At 42.8% G+C, this 25099-nt stretch overlaps 1 protein-coding gene across 3 annotated transcripts in view; it reads right to left on the bottom strand.

Moving 5' to 3' along the window:
* LOC142158119 (serum paraoxonase/arylesterase 2-like) overlaps positions 1-25099 on the bottom strand; it is a 97808-nt gene that overhangs the window by 56588 nt on the left and 16121 nt on the right. For 2 of the 3 annotated variants that reach the window (XM_075211781.1, XM_075211778.1), the window contains exons 2-7: positions 21728-21798; positions 19973-20028; positions 19004-19172; positions 4838-4964; positions 2722-2922; positions 1152-1233 (exon numbers count right to left, since the gene is read on the bottom strand). The exons of the other annotated variant lie outside the window; for it this stretch is intronic. In XM_075211781.1, coding sequence (XP_075067882.1) covers positions 1152-1233; positions 2722-2922; positions 4838-4964; positions 19004-19172; positions 19973-20028; positions 21728-21798 — 706 coding nt within the window. The remainder of the gene's footprint in view (positions 1-1151; positions 1234-2721; positions 2923-4837; positions 4965-19003; positions 19173-19972; positions 20029-21727; positions 21799-25099) is intronic. 3 annotated transcript variants of the gene reach the window in all.

Below are 25099 nucleotides of genomic sequence, written 5' to 3'. Positions count from 1 at the left end.
AAGGGTAATCAACACTATGCATTTTATAACAGCATGTATGCAAAACATATTGTTTTTCTTTGTCATTGTGCAGGTTGTATTTTAAGATTAGGCAAATAAATTTAAGGACAACAGTGCTTTAGCCATATCTCCCAATTGTCCTGATTTCAATGGGACACTCCTGATTTTAGGGCTCTGTACCGGTGGGGACAAGTTTTCCCGTTGGTTGGAATGCTGGGGGAAGGGAGGTATCTAATGTGCAGCCTAGCGCTGCAGCCCTCTGGGGGTGTGGTCACAACCCTGGCACAACATGGTCATGCCCCCATTGTGCCGCTACCCCACCTCTTGTCCTGCTGGCGGGTGACATGTTGGGAGGTCTGCTTTAGTTATAGTAACTTCATTACAAGTCAAATCATTCATAGGCTCATATGTCTAATTTTTGTCTGTAATTCCCCCTGTTTTATGCATGAGCAGAGCACTTAGAGGATGACTCCACCCATTTCCACAGAACGACCTGTCTCCTATTTATATAATGTTGTGCATACTTGCCTACTTTCAGTAGGCGACGTCCAGGAGAGGGGCGTGACTAGAGGGCGAGAGGGGGCGGGGTGCCTTGAATTGCGTCATTTTACCAAGGGAATTGCGGGATGCGGGAGAAATTACAGCTCTCCCGGGAGTCCGGGAGACTGACCCGACTTTCGGGAGTCTCCCGGACTTTCCGGGAGCGTTGGCAAGTATGATGTTGTGTTAGGACATTTTAATAAGTATAATTTGTGCGCCTACTTTAAAATATAAGGATATTAGAATCCATTAAGGAATTCCATGACCGTACTGTATAAAAGCACAATAAATAATGACTATATTTGCAAGGTATATTATATATCAATGTCACTTATCCATTCTTATATAAATATGGTAGTACTATCCTATTGTTCGGTTGCAGAGCTGTAACCTTTAGAAGATGCTCCACGCTATATTCTGTCTGTGCTGTGCTGGAAGCCTTCTCTCCGGTTCTCCACCGCACAAACTCAGAGCAGAGCATGGTCTTGTGGTCCTCACTGTTCTATGGTAAGGTTGATAGCGTGACCAAGATGGCTCAGGGGTGGGAGCGATGATTGGTGGGGGGGGGGGGGGGGGTTCAGAAAAAGTATATAAAATATAAAATATACTACCTTTACTGGAGAAAGTGACCAGTTTACGTTCCTTTTGAACACATTAATTGAATGACCTGTGACATCAGCAGCATAGATATACCTTTGAAGAGACACAAATATAAACGGTAAAAGAATGAAGTAAATACGTTTTTCCAGAGGCATCCTACATTTATAGCATATGTCATATAACAAGAGACTGTCTATACCTGGCTTGGCTGAAGTTGGCAATGTAGAACTACAGGCTTCTGACTTATGGTCTATATCAGGGCTTGGCAACCTGTTTCTATCAGTGTGCCAGAAAAAATATTTTCAAGCCCAAGAGTGCCAGAGGGGTGTGTGTGTGTGTGTGTGTATATATATATATATATATATATATATATATATATATATATATATATATATATATATATATATATATATATATATATATATATATATATATATAATAATTCTTATTTTATCATGATAATTTCATGGGAATGTTAATAGTAAAGAAACCAACAGATAAAGATTCATATTATGCAGCATAGATGTGCCCCCAGTTTATATTGTGCCACAAAGTTGTGCCTCAAGTTTATTTTATGCCTCATACTTACTCTCTGGAGACTCAGCCCGCACATCCACATACCATGGAGCTGCTTCATTAAAACAGCCGAAGATTATCAAAATGGAACTGTTGCGTTTCGGCTATCTTTGGCTGCTTTAGTAAGGCAGCTGCAGAGCTCCTGAGTGCCAGAAAGAAGTGGTCCAAGTGCCACGTCTGGCACGCGTGCCGGGGGTTGCCTACCCCTGGTCTATATAAACCATGACTTCTATTTCAACTTGTAACACAAGGTTTTTTCCCAAGTTAAATATACTTGACCATAAGCAGGGAGTAGACTCCAACAAGTTGGTTTATACATCACAATCTCCTGCACCATGTTGACAAAAGCATCACATCACTGCTCAATGCTGTGTGCTGACCTAGTTTCTGCCACGTCAGACCTACCTTCTGGTGGACTAGCAGTAATTTGTTGGGCTGTGACACTTGGAGGTTAATGGTCTTGTATAATGAACACAAAACATGCTCTAACCTTAGTTAAATGCTACTAAAATTACTTGGGAGCATCGTAAAGACTGACATCAAGGCATCATTGCTATTACGCTTCCAGACAATTGGAGGCTAATTGAACATCGTTGACATTACCCAACCAGTAATGTGGGAGATATACCAAGTCTGGTAACAGGTCTTAGCTAGAATGAATATATTCCACTCTCTCCATGGATACATCAAAGGATTCCTAATATAGAGCTATTCACTTATTAGTGAATAGAGCCCAAAGTAAGAAGGTGGTATGTGGACAAATATGGACTTATTTTATACATGACATGATAAGAGAACATCATTCAACATGATAACGATCTAGATATTACCATATTAACATTTACTGGGCTTCAGGTCATATACTGCGATGTCTCAATCTCCTTTGTTATACAAGAAAGATAAAAAATTAAATGCTGTTGCCATTTCCCTTGTCTGCACAGAGTGATACGACTGACACAAAACAAGTAATAAAAAGACAAAACTGTAATAAAAGACAGTAATTACTTTCTATCGTTGGATATGGTAATTCCATTTCCATTATAAAAACCCGACGCCACTTCTCTGACATCACCCGGACTGTAATACACCACGTTTGTCCACGCTAATCCAATGAGCATTTCCACAGTTTTCATGTTGTGATTATCGAAGTAATAATCGTTAGTGGCATAAAAGCTCTCAGGTCCCACAGCGACAATATCATTGACACTGAAAGAAGACACAATTTTAAGAAAAAAAACCAAATAAAACAGTCTTATTGTAATACATAATGTATGTCAGACTGATCAATCAATATTAAAACAACCACTATTCATACTATTTTGTTACCCATTTCTACACATTGTCCCTCTACATATAGTACTACAATATCATATTTTATTATTATTATTACTATTATTATTGTCGTTACTTATTTGTGGGGGAAATAGGGGCATACATAAAATAGGGGCATACAAGAAGACAAAATAAATGCAAATGAGAAAACAGAGGTTACAATCTAGTGGAAAAAGGACACAGCTGGGATAAGGGGAGTGAGTGTGGCTCAGATTGGAGATTGGGACAGTTGTAAGGTTTCTATAAGTGCAAGTAGAACACATGGGGGTAGGGTAAGTTCCCATAAGGAGGTGGGTTTCAGAGAGTGTTTAAAGATTTGAAGGCTAAGGAGAGTATGATTGGGAGGGATTTCCGTAAGTGGGTAGCGGTACGGGTAGAGCGTTGTAGGCAGGAGTGAGAGGTGGTCACAATTAACATTGTGCGTCCCACTTCACGATTCGAATGGTTAGGTTTACTAATATACTGTGTCGAAGTCAAATAATTGGATGAAGTCGGCTAAATTGATTAATATTGGTATAACGTGTGATTGCGATTAGTACGCTATGATTAATAACGCAATCGCACAGGTAAACAACACACACTAACATTCACACTTACATTTGTAAATAGTACACATTTATTAAAGTTCCAATCCACATTTATTTATTAAATGTATTAGAGATTATTTATATATAGATAATACTACAGTAAAGGTAATTATGGTTCAGGTGCTCAGAAATGTGTGGAGTTTGGTCTCATATTAATCCATACTTTACCAGCAGAAATCTGGTATTAACAGAGTAGCGATCGCACATGGAGATCGTAAGTTATGAATGGTATGAGATTAATACTCAAAAGTACTTTGTTTATGGGTCAGTTTAAACTGGTTATTCGGCAGGAAGACACGTAGGCAACAGTTGGTGTAAGTTGCCCCCCCCCCCCACCTTTGGAGAGAGATAAAATGACCTATGACCAGCAGTCTACTGGAACATCCTGAACCCTGGAACAATGCAGACCTCTCTTGGGACTAGATTTACTAAGCTGCGGGTTTGAAAAAGTGGGGATGTTGCCTATAGCAACCAATCAGATTCTAGCTTTCATTTATTTAGTACCTTCTACAAAATGACAGTTAGAATCTAATTGGTTGCTATAGGCAACATCCCCACTTTTTCAAACCCGCAGCTTAGTAAATCTAGCCCTTAGTGTTATCTGTGTATATTTGTGACAACATCACTGTTTATGTTAATTTATACTGCATTTAAGCAAGCCCCTGGGTCAGAATTCATTTTGCAGACTTCAAGACTGAACCTGGGGTGCAGGCGTAATGTATTCGGTTATACTTTCTTGTATCTTCTAATACCTTCATATAAGTCATCATGGTTTGCTGTAATTCTGCTATATTTTGCTATTAAATCACTTTGTGCGTTGAAACCTCATTAATCGCATCGGACAATATTTATTGGTAGCGACAATATGAACATAACAACTGATTAGCCGTTCTTTCACTAGTTACATAAGTTGTATAAAAAAAAAAATTCTATTATTATTAAAATCTTTAATTTATAAGGCACCACAAAGGGGCCGCAGCGCTGTACACGACATATACAGAAAACAGTGACCCAGAAAGAACAATAATCACAAAAATACAAAAACAAAAAACACACACAGGTAACATAGTAATGCAAATCAAATTATTTTTGGGACAATGTGTGAAAGTGATGGTAGAAATCAGTTAGAAGTAGACCGAAGTTAAGAAAGCAGGGCTAGGGAAGCAGGCCAAGAGGTATATTTGCAGAGTCATTTCCAGTACCTGTGCAGGAGCTCATGTTTAATTGTTTTCAGGTGCACAAGAATATTTTCTTCTTCTACAAATTTAAATAGCTCAATAGTGGTTTTGTACTGAGGATGATTCACCACAAAAAGATAGACGGTGTCATCTGAAAACAAGAGGATACATAAAGAACTTACAATTTGACATAGTATTAATGCAGTCCCTCCCTCATCATTTACAGAGTCTGAATGCTAAAATAAACGTCCCCCAGCCTATGGAATAAATGGCCTTGCACAGCCATACTTTCAAAGCAAAGAAAATTATCAAACAAGAACAGAAGATCGGTCTTGCTTTTTTTTGTGTATAGCATGTGTTAACATAGAATGTCATAGACTTCAATGTCTACAGCAGAACATGTAATCAAATGCTCCATCACTAGGGAAAAGAAAATAGATACACCACTGATCTTATCACCAGCGTTTCCTGTGGTCATCATCATCATTATTTATAAGGTGCCATAAAACTCTATAGTGCCAGACAGTCTGTATAGCAAAAATCATATTAAAAAGGTCATACAAAGAAACAGCCAACAAAACAATCACCTGGCGCTAAGAATTTTTTTTTATAAAAATTGAAAAACACTCAATGGAATCAGATAACGCAGCTGTGTAAGGATGGTGTCACATCCCAAAACAGAAGATATCAAAATAAAAAAATAAAACAGCGCTGAAAAATGATTCCAGAGTAGTGAATGTCCCTCGATATTCTTATCTGAGTGATGAATTAAATATTTATCCAGGGCAATATGGAATACAATACAACGTTTTAATATACAGTAAAAAATCACATTCTTCAATATCAAAAAGGTATATACAACTCCAGAAATAAGCAGTGGAGAGATGTATACATTAATTAGAGACCATTAATCGTTATACCAAGTGTAACGCCAATGGAACGAATATAGGATATACAGACCATCAATCATAATAACAATTGACCACTAGTGAGAACCGTGATAATCAGTAATAGATGTCAAATAAATCTCTTTAAAATAATAAGGCATAAACAGATCTTTAGCTAGTTCACATTTCCGGAGAAAAGCGTTTAGAATAATACTAATTCTACTGTAGACATTTGGGACTAGTATATTAACTCCTCCATAAGACAGATATCGTTCCAGATAGAATACATTTGGTAACTGTAGAAAAAGCAAATGTAATGAACGGAGCTTATGGGGTATTGCTAGAGATTCAGTCAAGTGTGTAATATGGCAGAAGAAACCCCCCGCAGTTCCTCCGATATCCCTCCTCCAGAGAACTGACACTTTGTGTCTAGTGAGATACACACGTAGCCATCCAGACAAAGAAAACTACTGAAGCCACGGAGATTTGCCAGTAATTGAGAAGAATCTGGGAGAAAATAGCGAAATATGCACTCACAGTCTCTCCGGTGTCGCTCCACACGGACCACAATCTCACGCTGGCTCTCCGATTCTCGTTTGGCTGTAATGAGCTCCTATTGATGTTGCAGGTGCGCACCTGTATGAATTCCGTGTAACAGATAGCCGGCTGAAAGGTTCCTGTTGTAGATAGTCTATTCCGTTAGGGAAGACAGTAAATAAGTGTAAAATCAGATAGAATGTGGTGGACGAAACGCGTTGCCTATATTCTATCTGATTTTACACTTATTTACTGTCTTCCCTAACGGAATAGACTATCTACAACAGGAACCTTTCAGCCGGCTATCTGTTACACGGAATTCATACAGGTGCGCACCTGCAACATCAATAGGAGCTCATTACAGCCAAACGAGAATCGGAGAGCCAGCGTGAGATTGTGGTCCGTGTGGAGCGACACCGGAGAGACTGAGTGCATATTTTGCTATTTTCTCCCAGATCCATATCAAATCCTGGCAAATCTCCGTGGCTTCAGTAGTTTTCTTTGTCTGGATGGCTACGTGTGTCTCTCACTAGACACAAAGTGTCAGTTCTCTGGAGGAGGGATATCGGAGGAACTGCGGGGGGTTTCTCCTGCAATATTACACACTTGACTGAATCTCTAGCAATACCCCATAAGCTCCGTTCATTACATTTGCTTTTTCTACAGTTACCAAATGCATTCTATCTGGAACGATATCTGTCTTATGGAGGAGTTAATATACTAGTCCCAAATGTCTACAGTAGAATTAGTATTATTCTAAACACTTTTCTCCGGAAATGTGAACCAGCTAAAGATCTGTTTATGCCTTATTATTTTAAAGAGATTTATTTTACATCTATTACTGATTATCACGGTTCTCACTAGTGGTCAATTGTTATTTTGATTGATGGTCTGTATATCCTATATTAGTTCCATTGGCGTTACACTTGGTATAACGATTAATGGTCTCTAATTAATATATACAATCTCTCCACTGCTTATTTCTGGAGTTGTATATACCTTTTTGATATTGAAGAATGTGATTTTTTACTGTATATTAAAACGTTGTATTGTATTCCATATTGCCCTGGATAAATATTTAATTCATCACTCAGATAAGAATATCGAGGGAGATTCACTACTCTGGAATCATTTTTCAGTGCTGTTTTATTTTTTTATTTTGATACAAAGAAACAGAGCAAGTCCATACAAGGTTGATGGAGAAGGTCCAGACATGAGATAGAGGGTAAAGAGAGTTCAATTTAGAGGGAGAGGGCAATACTGAGACTTTAGGAGCTAGAGTGACGGGATTGGAGCTGGTAGTACCCAGAAGGAGTAGAATCAGGTGGAGTTGGATAGGGTATTGTAAAGAATTGGGTTTTGAGAGTTCGAAAGATTAAAGGTTGGTATAGCACATGGTTTGCTGGGGTAGGGAGATCCATAAGAGGAGAGCAGCATGGGAGAAATTTTGGAGGCATCATTAGAGAGGAGGCAAGGATGAGGTTAGAGGCAGATCGAAGCAGTCGTGTGGGATAGTAGCTTGTAACAAGATCAGAGATGTATGAGAGGGGCTGATGAGGACTCTGATGGCGAGGATGAGCTTTAATTTGATTCTGGAAGTTATGGGGAGACAAAGTAGGGATTTGTAGAGAGGTGCAGCAGATGTGGAAGAGATTAATATCAGTCTTGCTGCAGCATTTAGGACAGATTAGAAAGGGGATAGATGGGTGAAAAGAAGGGCAGATAGCAAAGATTTGCAGTAGTCAAGGTGGGAGATAATGAGAGAACAGTTAAGGGTTTTGGTAACGTCCTGAGCTTGAAAAGGGTGTTTTCTGGCAATCTTTTTAAAAGATGAGGGGAAAAGCAAGAGGAGTAAAGATAAGGGCCAAGTAAAGGATGAAACCAAAGCATAGGGCATGTGTGGCTGGCTAGAACATGACGCTATCAACAATGAGAGAGACTAGAAAGGGGGGGTAGCGACACTGGGAAGAGGAAAGACTATGAGATCAGTCTTGGACATGTTGAACTTTATGTAGTGCTGACAGTCAAGTGGAGGTGTCAAAAAGATTTCTGCGTGGAGGTCATAGTGGAATCCAAATTAACATATTAATTCACCAACAAGAGGTATAAAGAAAGAAAACCAGAGGGCCAAGAACGTAGTGCTGAGGGACCCCAACAGAAAGATTGAGTGGAGGGGAGGATGTCCCTGAAGTGACGGAGCGTTCAGAAAGGTGAACTTGAGGAGTACAGTGCACACAATGCTAAGGGAGTGAAGGGTATGTAAGAGAAGAGGGTGGTCCACTGCATAGAAAGTGGCGGAGAGGTCAAGGAGGTTGAGTATGGAGAAGTGGTATGAGGCTGCCACTACGATGATTTAGGAGGACACCCAACCACTATTTACATGGGTGACAGAGTCTGCTAATGTCTTATAGTTGTCTTAATTGTGTTTCAACAATAGAGACCCAATGAAATAATTTACAGTTACAAAAATAAATAATTAAATATATTGTTGTTTATTACAACAATTATTGTGGCTTAGGGTCTGGAAAAATGCATTGATAAAATCTTAAGATCTATTATGTGACAAATAGAATTACTATATGCAGCACTTATATACAAAAACAATCTATAGAAATGTGATCTCAGATGCAGCAGAGATCTTACAATTAATTGGCATTGCTTCATGTTGGATTTTGTCCTGGATACGACTCTGGTGTTTGATTGGCTGCCACTAGCTCAGGGACATTGATACTTTGGTGTACTGGCCACATGCCTTGTACCAAGATAGATCATCAACATTTTTATGACACTAGTGACCTTTACAAGTCTCTCAATTGCAAAATACTACAGACTGCCGTATCGTTCCATATCGGCACCAAATTTACATTTATCAGTATAACTTTACTCTTATTCTGTATGCTTGCATCTTGATCCCTTCAATGTGCAGTTCTGTATGATAGACAGCATTTTATTTTATATACATCTATACACACACACACACACACACACACACACACACACACACTACTACATTGTAATCAGTAAACATTAAAAGATTGCAATAAGGATCTAAGGTCATACAATATTTACATTGGTTTATAGATTAGTAGGTGTGAGGACACCGGGGTTAGAACCAAAGCTCACTAGATACCCTGTCCTCTAGGTTCACAGGTCACACAGGTAAGGAGACAGGAAAGAAATAATAATCCCTTTTATTAAACAAAGTGTACACACTTAGTAAAATACAACAGTGCTCCCCAAGGAGAAAATTGTTCCCCCACCAAATATATCAAGTGTCAGAAAATCACCAGTGCAAGTAAAAACTCCCCAACAAAGTCCCCAGCAGGTTACCTCCAAGCACAGAGTCCTAGCAGGCCCAAACTCCTGATAATAAAATCCACAGCTGACAATCCAAGTGGGTCACGGTTTCTGATCCTAAAGGTGGGTCTGTGTATCTTGCTGATCCCAGCCGCTCGGCCAACTCTCCACCAGCTTGGTGGGACCCTGGGTATAGTCTCCCTACCGATGTAGGCTCACCAATTCCCCAGAATCTGCGAGTGTCTCCCGATGGAGTGGTAACAGAATCAGTCCTAGAGGTACACTGTCCGATCTCTGTCAAGAAGCTCCTGCCTTAAGCATTCCTTTAAGGCCCTGCGAGAATACGGTTACTCTCCAACAGTCCAAGTCCTCACTCTCTCAAGATTCTCCAACAACTCCCTTTTGTCCCTTCCACAACCCCCCACTCATTGTCCTCTTCTCATTGGTGGTGTGGAGAGTTTGGGTGGTAACAGGGGTGGAAATAGTGCATGACATCAGTGGTCTCCCCCCTGCGGTGATGGTGCCATTCGGACTGTGTTGCAGACTGCTAGAACAATAGTTAGCAAACAGTGAGAGACCCCCTACTGATTTTAGATAAGGTCCTGACCCTCCTCTTTTTAACCCGTTCCACTACTTTTTGATGTCACAGGGTCCACAGCTGATTCACACTTCCTGTGAGCTGCCTCTCCCCTCCCTCTCTGGACACCACAGCAATAACAGATCTGGCCACCGGGCGGCATTTAATAACAGAGTGGGCCATGGTTGTTCAGTTGGCCCACTGAGGACAGACCGGGTTGGCAGGATATTCTCAATATAAGGCCCGGGTCTGTCACATACCTCCCCCTTATTAAATCAAGGGGACAGTTGGAGTCTGGTGGTCGGGCTCCAGATGTTCTCCTTGGCACGGTGGGTTCCTTAATGAAGGGTTCTCTTCCTCTCTTCTGGAGAGTCCGTCCGCATTTGAGTGGTCTTTCCCCTTTTTGTACGAGATAGTAAAGTTATAACCTTGTAATGCTAAACTCCACCGTAATAACCTCCCATTTTCCCCAGAAGATCTTTGTAACCAGTAAAGGGGGTTGTGGTCTGTAATTACTGTGAACTCTTGCCCATAAATGTAGGGTTGTAATTTCTTTAGGGCCCACACTATGGCCAGGCATTCTTATTCAATTGTGGCATAGGCTACCTCTCTATCCACCAGCTTTCGGGATAAATAAACCACTGGGTGCTCATGCCCATCCTCCCCCACTTGGCTGAGCACAGCACCGAGTCCACACCCTGAAACATCTGTCTGTACCAGAAATAGTTTCTTGAAGTCTGGGGCTGCTAACACTGGGGACTGGGTCAATGCTGCCTTCAGAGCGTCAAAGGCTCCCTCGCACTCTGGGGTCCATTCTATATGTCTGGAGTATTTTTTCTTTGTCAAGTCAGTCAGGGGCCTGGCAACAGTGCTATACTGAGGCACAAATTTTCTGTAGTACCCTGCGATCCCGAGGAATGCTCGTACCTGCTTTTGGTTGGTGGGTCGGGGCCACTGAACAATGGCCTCTACTTTTGCCGGTTCAGGTCGTATGATTCCCCCACCAACATGGTGCCCCAAGTATTGCACTTCTGCCATGCCCATGAAGCATTTGTCTGGGCGAATGGTCAACCCTGCCTGCCTGATTCTCCTCAGGACCTCTGACACTTGCACTAAGTGATCCTTCCCCGTCTGGCTGAAGATGGCAATGTCATCTAAGTAAGCCTGGGCAAATTCCTGACACCCCCCCTACAGGTCATCAATCATCCGTTGGAATGTGGCTGGAGCATTTTTCATCCCAAAGGGCATGGTCGTACATTCAAACAATCCCAGTGGGGTTATAAAGGCTGACCGCTCCTGAGCTTTGGGGGTGAGGGGAATTTGCCAATAGCCCTTGCTCAGATCCAAAGTGGACACAAACTTGGCTGCCCCTAGCCTGTCTAGTAGCTCATCTATTCGGGCCATGGGATAAGCATCAGTGGTGGTGACCTCATTTAGTTTACGGTAGTCCACGCAGAAGCGGGTGGTCCCATCCTTCTTCGGGACCAATACCACCACTGCAGCCCATGGACTATTTGACTTCTTAATTACTCCTAAGGCCAGCATTTCCTCTATCTCCTTCTGTACTTGGGCCAGTACTGCGGGGGTCATGCGGTATGCTACCTGCCTTATGGGCTTCTCCTCCCCCGTGTCTACATGGTGGGTGGCTAGGTGGGTACGCCTGGGCTTACAGGTAAATTGGGCCTGCTCCTTCTCCAGCACCTCCCTCATTTCCTGCCTCTGTCCCTCTCCTAGCTGCGTCCCCACTGTCACTGTCTCCACCCCCTTTTCCTCTCTCACCTCCCCTATCATCTCCAGTAGGGGGTCTACCTCTGTGGGACCCATGGGGGGACAACACACCACCATTGCTGCCATCTGTCGTTCCACATAACCTTTTAGTCGATTGATGTGGAAGGTTTTCAGCCAGGTTTCCTCATCATCCAGCGCTACTACATAGTTGACTGGCCCTACCTGCCTCACCACTTTGTTCCTTCCCAGCTCTCTCTAACCAGGTCTAGGGGGCCTCGTACCCTCCGGCCATACAAAAGTTCGAAAGGAGAGTATCTGGTGGACTCCTGGGGCACTTCTCTGTATGCAAACAGGAGCTGCTGCAGGGCCCTGTCCCAGTCTCTCCCTTCAGACTGTACATATGCCTTCAGGAGGTGTTTCAGCGTTCCATTGAAACGCTCACATAACCCATTGGTCTGGGGATGGTACGGAGTGGTTCGCAGGGGCTTAATGCCCCACTTTTCCCATAGGGTCTGGACTAGGTCCCCTTGGAATTGGGTCCCCTGGTCAGTAACCACTTCCCTGGGATATCCTACCCGGCTGAAAATGTCCACCAGAGCCTGGGCCACATGCTCTGCGTCTATGGACGACAGGGCTACTACCTCTGGGTATCTGGTGGCAAAGTCCAGCAGGGTGAGGATGAATCTTTTTCCGGTGTAACTGGGGATGGCTAATGGACCTACGATATCTATAGCCACCCGTGGAAAGGGCTCCTCAATTATAGGCAGGGATTGTAGTGGGACTTTCTTAGGGGCTCTCCCTATTCTCTGGCAGGTGTCACAGGAGGCTTTGTACCGTTTCACATCCTGGGCAACTTGAGGCCAGAAAAAAGTCCGCAACACCCGGGCCAACGTTTTTCTGGTGCCAAAGTGCCCCGCTGCTGGAATGTCATGGGCCAGCGCTAATAAATGGGTTCGGTAAGCCCAGGGTACTACCAACTGCTTCACTTCTGTCCCTGGGTCTTGATCTAGGGTGGGGGTGACTACCCTAGATAACAGCCCTTTGTCCCACACTACTTTACTACCTGCCCCTTCCCCTCCCCCAGCGTCTGCTGCACTCCTCAGTTTGGCTAGGGATGGGTCAGTCTGTTGGACCTTCCCAAATTCCCTCCTGTCCTCCTCCCCCAAATCAATTTCTGGTACAACATCAGATCTTTTAGGGTTACTCACCAACGGTGCTGCCTCTGGCTCCTTGGTTCTGGTTTCTGGGGTTAGTCTTGGTGGTCTCCTTGGCGTTGCGGCTTCTTGTGCAGCTGTGGCTTGCACTCGGCTCTGGCTGCGGGTCACAGCTTGCACAAAGTGAGTGACCAATCCCTGGCCCAAATCATTCCCCAAAATCACTTTTGCTGGTAGTCCATCCAGGATGCCCACCTCCACCATTCCAAATCCTGCCCCCAATCCAAATGTACCCGGGCCACTTGAATATCTGCAAGATGGCCCCCCACCGTGGAAATCCGGACCTGCTGTCCCTCCATAACTTGGGATATTTTAATTATATCAGGCTCCACCAGGGTCAGGTATGCTCCTGAGTCTCTCAACCCCTGGACCTTGCAGTCCCCCACCCACACGTCCTGTAGATGACCCTGCATATTCCTAGGGCTCTGCCTCCCCTCCCCCAAAATCAGGTTCACCACATACACCCCGTCCCTTGCCTCTGGCACATCAGGACAGGGTGGCTCGGCCTCAATGCCGATTTCAAAATCTCCTGGGGCATACTGTACAGCGGCCACTGGTGCAGCTCTGGCTCCTGGCATCGGACCTTTGGTACGGGGACAATCTCTCTGGAAGTGCCCCACCTGGTTGCACCGATAGCACCTCTTTGGATTCAGGTCCCAGGGTCTGGATCGGACTGGTTCATCTCTTGGATTCCGGGCAGAGTTCTCTCTAATAAAGGGGCCTCCAGGTGTCGCTAGACTTGCTGGAATTGGTCAGCTCCCCCTCCCTGCAGCTACTTGACTAGGCATACTAGGGGCTCTCCACCTGGTTCGACTCACCACATACTCATCAGCTAGCCCTGCTGCCTCCTCCAGGGTCTCAGGTTTTCTGTCCGCCAGCCATTCCCGGATCTCTGGGGCCATTTTTAGAGTCAGCTGCTCCAGCATAATGAGCTCTTTAATTTGCTTAGCGGAGCAAGCCCCTTTCCCTTCCAACCATTTCTCACAGGCCCTCTGTAGCTGGCTGGCAAATTCCTGGTGCGACTGTGACCCTCCTTTATTTAAAGTCCTGAACTTGTATCTGTAGGTCTCTGCATTTAACTGGAATTTTACCATCAGCGCCTTTTTCACCGTACCATAATCCCCACATTCTTGAGGGCTTAGAGCCTGGTAAGCTTCCAGCGCTCTCCCAGTCAGGCTTGGTCCCAGATATTTGGACCACTCTTCCTCCTCAATCCCATGGACTCCCATCAAGTTTTCAAAAACCTGGAGATGGGTATCAATGTCTGCATCTGCCTCTTTAAAAATTGGGACTCCACTATATCCCAGCTGAGGTCTCAACCGGGCCTCTCCCCGACCTTCTTCTCTCTGAATCTGGGGTACCTCAATTGCTACCCCCAACATTGCTTGGAGTATGGCTGCCCTTTCATGCAGGGTTGCCCTTTCCCCCAGTGCTGTCAGCCAATCTTGAAGCACTGCTGGAGTGCCGGACGGTGGTCTGGGTTGTGTCCCACTGGGGGGTCTCTGTGGCTGGCCTTTGGCCTCCTCCTCCTCCACCTCTGACTCTTCCATCTCCTCAGGGTGAGCCCTTTCCCATTCCCTTAGTTTGGCCACCAGAACTTCACGCACGTCTGTGTCATCAAAGTCCACCCCTTTGGTTCTGCAGAACCCCTGCAAGTGTTGTTTCCTTGCTTTCATATAGAATCTCTCTGTGGCTTTTAAACTGATCTGCTCTGCTTCTGTGGCCATTGCTGCTGACTTCCCAGCTAGGTTCTTTTTTTACTAACACTGGTGCTGACAGACTGTTGCCTTGTGTCCTTACAGAGCCTGACCATATCTGGATACGAGTCCCTGCGCTCTACCCAAACGTTGGGACTGTGTGATCCCACTGCTGCCACCAAAATTGTGAGGACACCGGGGTTAGAACCAAAGCTCACTAGATACCCTGTCCTCTAGGTTCACAGGTCACACAGGTAAGGAGACAGGAAAGAAATAATAATCCCTTTTATTAAACAAAGTGTACACACTTAGTAAAATACAACAGTGCTCCCCAAGGAGAAACTTGTTCCCCCACCAAATATATCAAGTGTCAGAAAATCACCAGTGCAAGTAAAAACTCCCCAACAAAGTCCCCAGCAGGTTACCTCCAAGCACAGAGTCCTAGCAGGCCCAAACTCCTGATAATAAAATCCACAGCTGACAATCCAAGTGGGTCACGGTTTCTGATCCTTAAGGTGGGTCTGTGTATCTTGCTGATCCCAGCCGCTCGGCCAACTCTCCACCAGCTTGGTGGGACCCTGGGTATAGTCTCCCTACCGATGTAGGCTCACCAATTCCCCAGAATCTGCGAGTGTCTCCTGATGGAGTGGTAACAGAATCAGTCCTAGAGGTACACTGTCCGATCTCTGTCAAGAAGCTCCTGCCTTAAGCATTCCTTTAAGGCCCTGCGAGAATACGGTTACTCTCCAACAGTCCAAGTCCTCACTCTCTCAAGATTCTCCAACAACTCCCTTTTGTCCCTTCCACAACCCCCCACTCATTGTCCTCTTCTCATTGGTGGTGTGGAGAGTTTGGGTGGTAACAGGGGTGGAAATAGTGCATGACATCAGTGGTCTCCCCCCTGCGGTGCTGGTGCCATTCTGACTGAGTTGCAGACTTGCTAGAACAATAGTTAGCAAACAGGGAGAGACCCCCTCCTGATTTTAGATAAGGTCCTGACCCTCCTCTTTTTAACCCGTTCCACTATTTTTGATGTCACAGGGTCCACAGCTGATTCACACTTCCTGTGAGCTGCCTCTCCCCTCCCTCTCTGGACACCACAGCAATAACAGATCTGGCCACCAGGCGGCATTTAATAACAGAGTGGGCCATGGTTGTTCAGTTAGCCCACTGAGGACAGACCGGGTTGGCAGGATATTCTCAATATAAGGCCCGGGTCTGTCACAGTAGGACATAGTCATTACCTGATAGGATCAATATTACCAGTCTGTAAATTGTACTTTACTATATAGGCAGGGCTGCCAAGAGGAATTCAGGGCCCCGGTACAATAAATTCATGGGGCCCCCCCTCGTAGTTGAGTATGGTAAAAAAAATTGCGCCGCCGTTTCAGAGGTGTGGTCATGCATTTGGGGGAGCGGCAAATGCACCATTGGGGCGTGGCTAACACATCAAAATCACTAGGCTCTCAATTCACCCGAGCGTCGCATATGTCCAAGCACTCCTGACTTTCAGGACATCTAGCACCAAAATGTAGTATAGAAAAAATGCAGTGTGTACACAAAGAGTTCAATCTTGGCCTCCACCTTACATTGGGCACAACACTCACCAAAAATTTACATTGTCCCTACTAGAATCACAACATTTCACATACTGTCCTGCTCTCTCCTACCTGTTCTTCTCACTTTCACCACCTGTTGCTGCATGTTTCTCTAGTTGCGGCTTGTCTGGATCCTGGAATGCTGGGGGCCCTATTTGGAAAAAAAGAGCTACATTTAGATAATTCCAAACAACCCTGGCGTTAAATCAATACCACCCACGATTAATAATTAGGCCTTCCTCCAGCTCCAATATTACAATAATGTGCCCCTTCATCATCGCCATGCCTTATGATCACACTGCGCCCTCCATGCTTCTTTTGCCCCCTTCATCTGGCTCCCCTTCATCACACTATACTATGCTGCTCCCCCCCTTTTCAATCCCACTGTGCCATGCCTCCCCCCCTTTTTAACCCCACTGTGCCATGCTGACCCCTGTTTATTAACCCCTCTGACATGCTGCTTTCCCGTTTTTTAACCCCTTTGTGCCCCCCTCATTTTTTAACCCCTCTGACATGCTGCCCCCCCCCCCCGTTTTTTAACCCCTCTGTGCTCCCCCTCATTTTTTAACCCCTTTGTCATGCTGCTTCCCCGTTTTTTAACCCCTCTGTGCTCCCCCTCATTTTTTAACCCCTGTCATGCCGCCCCCGTTTTTTAACCCCTCTGTGCTCCCCCTCATTTTTTAACCCCTCTGACATGCTGCTTTCCCGTTTTTTAACCCCTTTGTACCCCCTCATTTTTTAACCCCTCTGACATGCTGCCCCCCCCCCGCCTCCCGTTTTTTAACCCCTCTGTGCCCCCCTCGTTTTCCTCCCTGCACTTACCTTTTCTCCTCTCTTGGTCTTCTCTGCTGCTCTGTGATCCATTGCTCCAGACTGACTGAATGCTGGGCGTGACATGATGACATCACACCCGGCATTCAGACAGTCTGAATGGAGCACAGAGCAGCAGAGAGGAGGGATGGCGGCTCCGCGATCAGGTGAGTATGTTTTTTCTTTTTTTAAACTAGCCTGCTCCCCCCACCAACGACCGAAACCCCCCCCCCTGCAAAAAAAAAATCATCAGCGCAAGGGCCCGGGCCCCCTGACATGCAGGGCCCGGGTAATTAGTATCCGCTCCCCCCCCCTCTCGGCGGCCCTGTATATAGGACAACAATAAAATGTCTATTTCAAGTTAACCCTTTCACGACCGTACATATTTAATCCATTCGTGACTAAACCGCATCTCACAGTTTTGCTATGTGTTGGTTAACTTTGTGTACCCTAGTAAATTTTACACTGTTCTTTGGGACAGATAATCCGTTCCTTTTTAGAAGCATGGTAAAATAAATACATTTTTATTTCTAGTGCATTTTACAAAGGGTGGGGAGTGGGGAAGCACAAGCAGGTTCCACTCTAGAAAGTTATCCCCGAAATGAATGAAATTCAACCAAGTATGGGGATATTAAATATTTGTATGTTATATAAGGTTGGATGAAGTTACAGGGCTTGAATACGGTATGTTTTATTTTTTATGTTTAACTTTTTAAAATGTTATTTGCATTTTTTTATTTCAATTTTACCCAGGGAGCTGGTCTCAGGTCTCCTCTATTAACTTGCAGGTAGCAGACAAACCCCCCCCCCCCCCCCCCCAAAACGCCTGAGTAATTGTGGGACACCAAGGATATTGAAAACAAGGGCTTTCACGCAGATTTGTCTCATGCGATAATTAAGCGAATAACATCTCATTTATACAAATTCTGGACTGCCAGGGATGCCTATGATTATGGCTTCCACAGCTGCAAGAGAACTCCTCATTCACTTTGAAAGAGGGGCGATTCTTGGGGCACTTTTGGCAGGATCTCCAGTGACCAAGACAACTAATATTTTGTGACCAATGATGTCTAAGGTGATGTCAGCATGGAACTCGACAGAAGAACATCACCTAAGAGGTTTGTGGTATATTTAATTCATAAGTTAACAGAATTTTTTTTTAAAAAAGGGTGACAGTGACTATGTGCATAATCTAGGTTTGTGCCTTTGCATTTTAAGTGCAAGAAAAATAGGCAACTAGCTATAGGTCAACTTTCAGATTTGGTCATAAGCTATGTTCTTGTAGGGCACAATCTGACCGACATCCGGCTTTGCAACCAGCGTGCCAAGCTGCCAAATCAGCCAGTGTATGGTCAGCAGGCCACAGAGTGCATTAAGGCACAAGACATTTTTTTTTTTCTATTTATGTGATATTTTTGTCGACTGTTTGTATACATTTTTATTATGGATATATGAAACCAGTCTTATGCCACTGTTGGTTTTGTTGATACTCCGGCATTCTATACTTAATCACTCCTCTTTACTGAAGGGTAATATTTACGGGACAATGAAACTGGATTAAGACCATGTCTTCTGGTTGCATCATTTTTGAGGCCATCCCAGAATGCAAACATCCATAAGGAAAACTAAATATTATATGTTGAAACAACTAGCAGATGCCTTATACTGTCGCCCTAAACTAAACCTCTTAATGCATAACGATTGTAACATAATATGCATTCCCTCACTTAAGGGAAGCCAAGTGTCCCTGTTAACAACATTTCAACGATGACATCTATAATATGTTGCCAATTATCAATGCATGAGAAGATCACGCATGGTTTCTACACGTGACTAAGGACTTACCATTCTCATCAATGTAAATGCTAATTCCATGAGGGTTAAATGCAGAGATATCCAACCCTCCACTGATACGTAGTGAAGACGGATGAAGCTTTTCATCATTCAGGTCCAACAGTAATATTTCTCCAGGTCTGTCAGGTGCAAAACTCTTTATGGGAGGATATTTCAGACCCTTAAAAGATAGATATATATGTATAAGTGGTTAGCAGATACCTAGACTCAGAGAAACCCAAGTGGATATATTAGATTACTGGGATGTTTATTATTTCATCAGTTCTGCTGTGAAAAGATCTACAAAACATTGTTGGTATGACCTGCGAACAGGTTTATAAGAAAATAATAGAGGTGCAATAGACTATTCATTGTGCTCCAGAGTTCTGTAGAATGATGCAAGAACTTAGGATATAGACCAGTGATGGGCAAACTTTTTCAGGAGCGGGCAGAATAAAAAAGAAAAACTTTTGGCGGGCCAATATAATTTATTAAAAAAACTCAAATATCGAAATATATAATACAAATTTTTTGAATGGGACGGGAGGGTGTTATATAGCAGTGTTACCTCTATAAGTGCAGCGATCGTACAGACACAGCACTTATTTCAGTAGGTTGTTGCAGATCCGTCTTTCTGGTGAGCCACTAACTGACAACACAGCAGCCAATTGAAATCCGCCTTAGTATATGGCCCAGCCCATCTCTTCTCACATGACTTTCAGCCATTAGGGGGCGGGCAGGTGTTTGCGTGATTGACATACGAAGTGTCCTTTTAGGAAGGAGGATGAAGTGTAATGAAGGAAATAGCTGGGAAGGCATAAAAATTAAGGTTCTGACACACAGGGTCGGCCCTAATAATTTTATGCATATTTTAATGAAAGTTTTTAAAATATTGCTATACCTGACTCCCATCCCTGGAGACATTAGTATTTTTCTTTGTGATGTGTGTAAAGATATTTATCAAGAAATAACAAGACTTACAGAGCTGATAAATGCCAGTCCGTTAGGGAGAACTTCTATATCTTCAGACCCAAACTCTGCAAAACAATAAGAAGCTTTTAGAGGTAACAAAATAAGGTTTAAGGCATTTGATTATCACTTGGATATTTCGGATCTGCAAACACATCTGATAGAGTGGTCCAGATAAGAAAGGTTAATTTTAAGACAACAACAGTTTAAAAGCGATTTTAGAACTAGTGTGGGGGAAATTCCAGATTTAAATCCAAAATGTATTGTTACAATGTTACTTTGATTATTCTTTACAACATCAATGTCAACTAACTGACACATTTGTTCCATTAAATTTTGTTACTAACACCAAATTAACAAAAGTCATATTGACTATAAAGTGTCCTGTGGGGGTCTCTTACTAACTACAACAAACTGTGCATGTCTACACTGACTTTTTTGCAAAGACTTGGGGAATATTTTGCACACAATTCTGGGTGTCTCATACAGAACAGTAAAAATGTCACCAGACAGTATAGCTTACTATCACATTAGGCCCTTCTCCGTCCTGTTGGCCTCACCGTAATTTTTTTTACAATAGTTTATATTATGAAAATAAGAGAACATTGGAACTTTCTTTATTTTATGCGTCAAACAACTAAACCTCATGTTCTGAAATACATTGGTGTCCTTACTGTTAATAACATCTATTTACACAGTGCAGTGTACTCCACAGCGCTTTACAAACACATTAATGAAACAAGATGATATATTAACAAACAGAAGATCACAAGCTTACAATCTATAGGGAAATAAGAGCTGGATACATGAGGATACGTGACACGGATTACATATTGGTCTAACCAGATTGGTGCTTGGTGCATAGTGGGTCTATATGATCCGTCATACAGTAATACAGTTGGTTGGGTGGTCAGAGGGTTGTTTGAGTGTAGACAGAGAATAAATGTAAGTATTGAGTGAACTGCATCCAATTCTGCAGATATACAGTTATGTGTTCTTGCGCTTTGAGTTATTCTTTCTGATTAAAATGAGGACTTATTCATCTTTAAACTTTAATAATAATAATATAATAATAATATATAAATAATATATAGTGATATGATGCACTATTACATATCTCATTGTAGTCATTATGCAGTTACAGCTAAGTTTACTCGCTGTATCCAATCACCACTCTCCTTTCGTGTTGTCCCTGGTTGTGCGGAACAGCTATAGACTGCTAACTCCAGTGTTTAAATTCAGGTCCATCCCCCTCGGCCTTGGGATTGGCTGGTTCTCTGCACCAGCGGAGTAGGGGGTTGTTCTGTCAGCCAATCACAGAGGAGGTAGCAGTGTACGGTTGTCACCAGCAACTGGTAAAAAGTTAAGTGAGAAGAGAAGCAAATGGTACAAGCAGTAAGTTACTTAGGTTAGGTAGGTCATTTACACTGATGTTTTATTTCATTAAGGTGTTAGTCTGACATTTGCCTCGTAAGGACTACCAGTCTGGGCCCAGTTATCACACTCGCCATGTGTCCATTTAGTAAAATGAGCTACAGTTGTACTCTGAACCTGTGCCAGAGCAATGGCCAGAATGGCCGCATAAGTAATTTGGCATTAGTGCTGAATTAATGTGTAACATTTTGCTAATGGTGAGTGCAGAAGGATAACCGTCTGGTTATATTATAAATATCTCCTCTTATTTATATTGCATTACTATAGTCCTTTGAACCATACTTGTAGTAGAGTAGGATGTGGTGACATGGTTATGAATTCTCATAGACGTACCTATTCCTTCCACTAGCCGGCAGTTAGGATGGTCTATAGGTTCTGCTTTGTTCAATATTTTAGACCGGTGACTGCAAAAATTAGATATAAATGAATTAGCACACATTACATTCTAACAACATTTATCCAAAACGATTAAGTTACATGTCAGCCCGTTACATGGGTGTAGTACCAATTAACGATACCGACTACCCCGACAGAGGACTAATGGAACTCCAAAGTAACTTATAACATCCAGAATAAATTAATTTTAACACTATTTGGAACATTATTCTTTATAATACACAAGTTTCTATTTTTGGTTATAGCAAGTGGCAGACATACACAAACACACACACACACAGAACATGCCAAAACACACATTACATACCTCCAAACATTAATACTTCATAATTCGGGTCAGTGTGAAGCGTGGGAGCATGGTCATGTGACACTGGGGGTGTGGCCACTTCATGTAGGCGAGTGTTATGGGATTCTGAAGTGCTAGGCCGTCCTTAACACCCTGCATTGCTGCTTGCAGCAATCTGCGGTGAGCGGGACACGACTCCAAACAGTCCTTGTAGAAGCCTTGCAGGATCTGTTCCATTGTCCACCATGACCTCTCACCCAATACAGTGAGCGGGGCATACCTCCCAACAGTATACTTTACCATTATTTCAGAATGTTCGGGAGAATTCCGAATTCCATGTAGATCTCCCGAATCTGCCCACTTTCTAGTGATTCTCGGGGAATCAAGTCATTTTGGCCTGTCTATCGTGGTAAAATTATGCATTTGAGTCATTGCGTTGTGGGGCCAAATTATGCGCTTTGCCGAACCCTGACCCCCACCTCCCCCTCGGGATCTCTCAGTGGCCAACTTTGAAAAGTTGGCAAGTATGCCCAAAAGTCCTTGTAGGATCTGTTCCATTGTCTACAATCACCTCCCACCCTTTTCTATTTTATCAGTCCTTCCAATTTTGGAATCACAGGGACTAGTCCTCACTACGTCGTTCTTGACACTGCATCGGTTATTATTCTTAAAAGTGGCAAAACGAATAAATAGGCTTGAATAGACTAAAACAATGGCAAAAGGACTGCCACAGATTAATGTCAAGATTCTCTAAACACAAACTTTTTTTTTTTTTTTTAGAACCTCGGGATAAAGTCAGACAATTATTAACATCTCCCATATAAAAACTATAAATAAAATGTTAGCTTAAACATAATCTGTTATGTCTTGATTTTTGTAATTTTTTTAAAAACACTTAAAAGAACATTTAAATTTTCGTCAAAAAAAAAAAAAAGAAAAAAAAAAAAAAGAAGTGTGGCCTTGTGGGAAATCAGCCATGGTCAGTGGCACACCAGTAGCACAGTGGTTAGCATTGCTGCCTTACTGTGCTGAGGTCATGAGTTTGATTCTGACCAAGGCCCTGTTAACTTGGAGTTTGTATGTTCTCTACATGTTTGCGTGGGTTTCCTCCCACAATCAAAAAAACATATTAGTAGGTTAATTGGCTTCTAACAAATTGTGTGTCAAAAAACAGACTCTTTATAAAGATGGAAAAACTCATTCACAATTTATAAAAAATTATAATAATCATGATAATAAAAAATAATATAAATTATTCAATAATCTTCATTATTGTTGTTATTTCTATGAATAGAATACAGATAATTCATACACTTCTGATTGAGTTTTCTACACGGCTGTGTCCTGCAATATCTCAGTGAACTCTACTCCGGGTCCAGCTGACATTGTACTCTCTGATCTGAATCCAGATATATTGCATCAAGCCTACAGCAGTGTCTTCGGGCCAAGTTCAACAGCAAACGACTATTGCTCAAATGACAGAGTTATGAGGAAATCTAGAATAGTGTTCGCCTGACAAGTTTCCTAAAGATGAAAGTATAAACGCCTGGCACCGAGTTGGAAGCATTTGCCTCCTAAACAAGGACATTAAGTTCTGTATTTAAAAAGAGCAGGGAACTTGTGCAAAGTTTTGTCCGTATTCAAATCCAAGGGGATCCGAAGATACGTTATGATTTCAATATGAGTGGAAATACGCTATACTTGCCAACTCTCCCGGAATGTCCAGGAGACTCCCAAAATTCGGGTCGGTCTCACAGACTCCCGGGAGAGCAGGCAAGTCTCCCACATCCCGCAACTGCCTAGCCTAACTGACGCGATTCACAGTGAATTGCGTTATTTTGGTCCTGCCCTAACAAGATGGCATTTTTGTTGCGGGGGCAGGGCCAAATGAAGCGATTGGCTGGGCCCCGCCCCTCCCACCCTCTAGTCACGCCCCTCTCCCGGACTACACTTGTCGAAAGTCGGCAAGTATGAAATACGCTCTGCCTAAACAGTTATTTTCGTACGTAGACTGCAGTATATGCACACAGGTATGTACATTAAAAATTCACAACAGAACACATAAAACTTATATCATAAATTAAAACAACAACTGATAATAGTATAATTTAAAAAAAAAAAAAATTAAATAGTTTTTTCATTTACATTATTTACATAAAGATGACTTCAATGCTTACAGTACATAGAGGATCTGAATCATTAAAGAATTTAAGTCCATTTATGTGGCATATTTTGAGTATTTTCGCTCTGCGTATGCGCAAGATCGAGACTTGCTCAAAGTACCCAATTCACGTTGGCACGTAAATGACAATACGACTGCCTACGATTTAAAGGGCGGAATGGGGTTGGGAGGGAAGGACTAATACAAATAATGTACAGTAAGACCGTGCCGAGGCCGACTGCATGCAGTAGCGTCTGATTCAAGCTTTGGGCATCTCATACGAGTTTTTCAGTCGTATCATTTGCAGCGGCTACAGATCTGGTGTCAGTGCCGATTACTAGCGACGATGGCCATTTATGCATGCTAGAACTGTGTTCGCAGTTAGAAGCAAATGTAAAAAGTTATTTTATACGCTGTACACATTGAGAACATTCCGATAAATGTATAAAAATAAAAAAAATAAAAATGAAAAAAAAGTTGTTGTTTTTCCCCAATGTCTTTTGCACAATGACTATATTATTAACGGTGACAATCATTGAATACTTTTTTTTCTCTATGTGCGTTCTTTTGGGACTTTATATTCCACATATGGATTGTTCGTATTCTGCTCTGTGTTGTGTCTGTCTCAATATGATAAGTACCGTATATATCCATAGCGTACCTAGACCTGGGTTATCAAGAGAGGTTTCTTCAGATCCGCTTGTATTTGAATACAGAATTACGTGCATTTTAAAGAAAAGTTTTGTATGTAATAAATAATCCTATTACCATCCCTAAAATGCCGCAGCACTAAATAATTAGTATTCTCACTGAATAAAAAGCCACCCTTCTACCCAGAATCAGCCACAGGTTTAATCATTAG

Source organism: Mixophyes fleayi, chromosome 5, assembly GCF_038048845.1.
Source record: "Mixophyes fleayi isolate aMixFle1 chromosome 5, aMixFle1.hap1, whole genome shotgun sequence".
NCBI classification, from domain to species: Eukaryota; Metazoa; Chordata; class Amphibia; order Anura; family Limnodynastidae; genus Mixophyes; species Mixophyes fleayi.
Note: the sequence above shows the minus strand (reverse complement) of the source record. Positions and strands in the feature narration are given on the sequence as shown.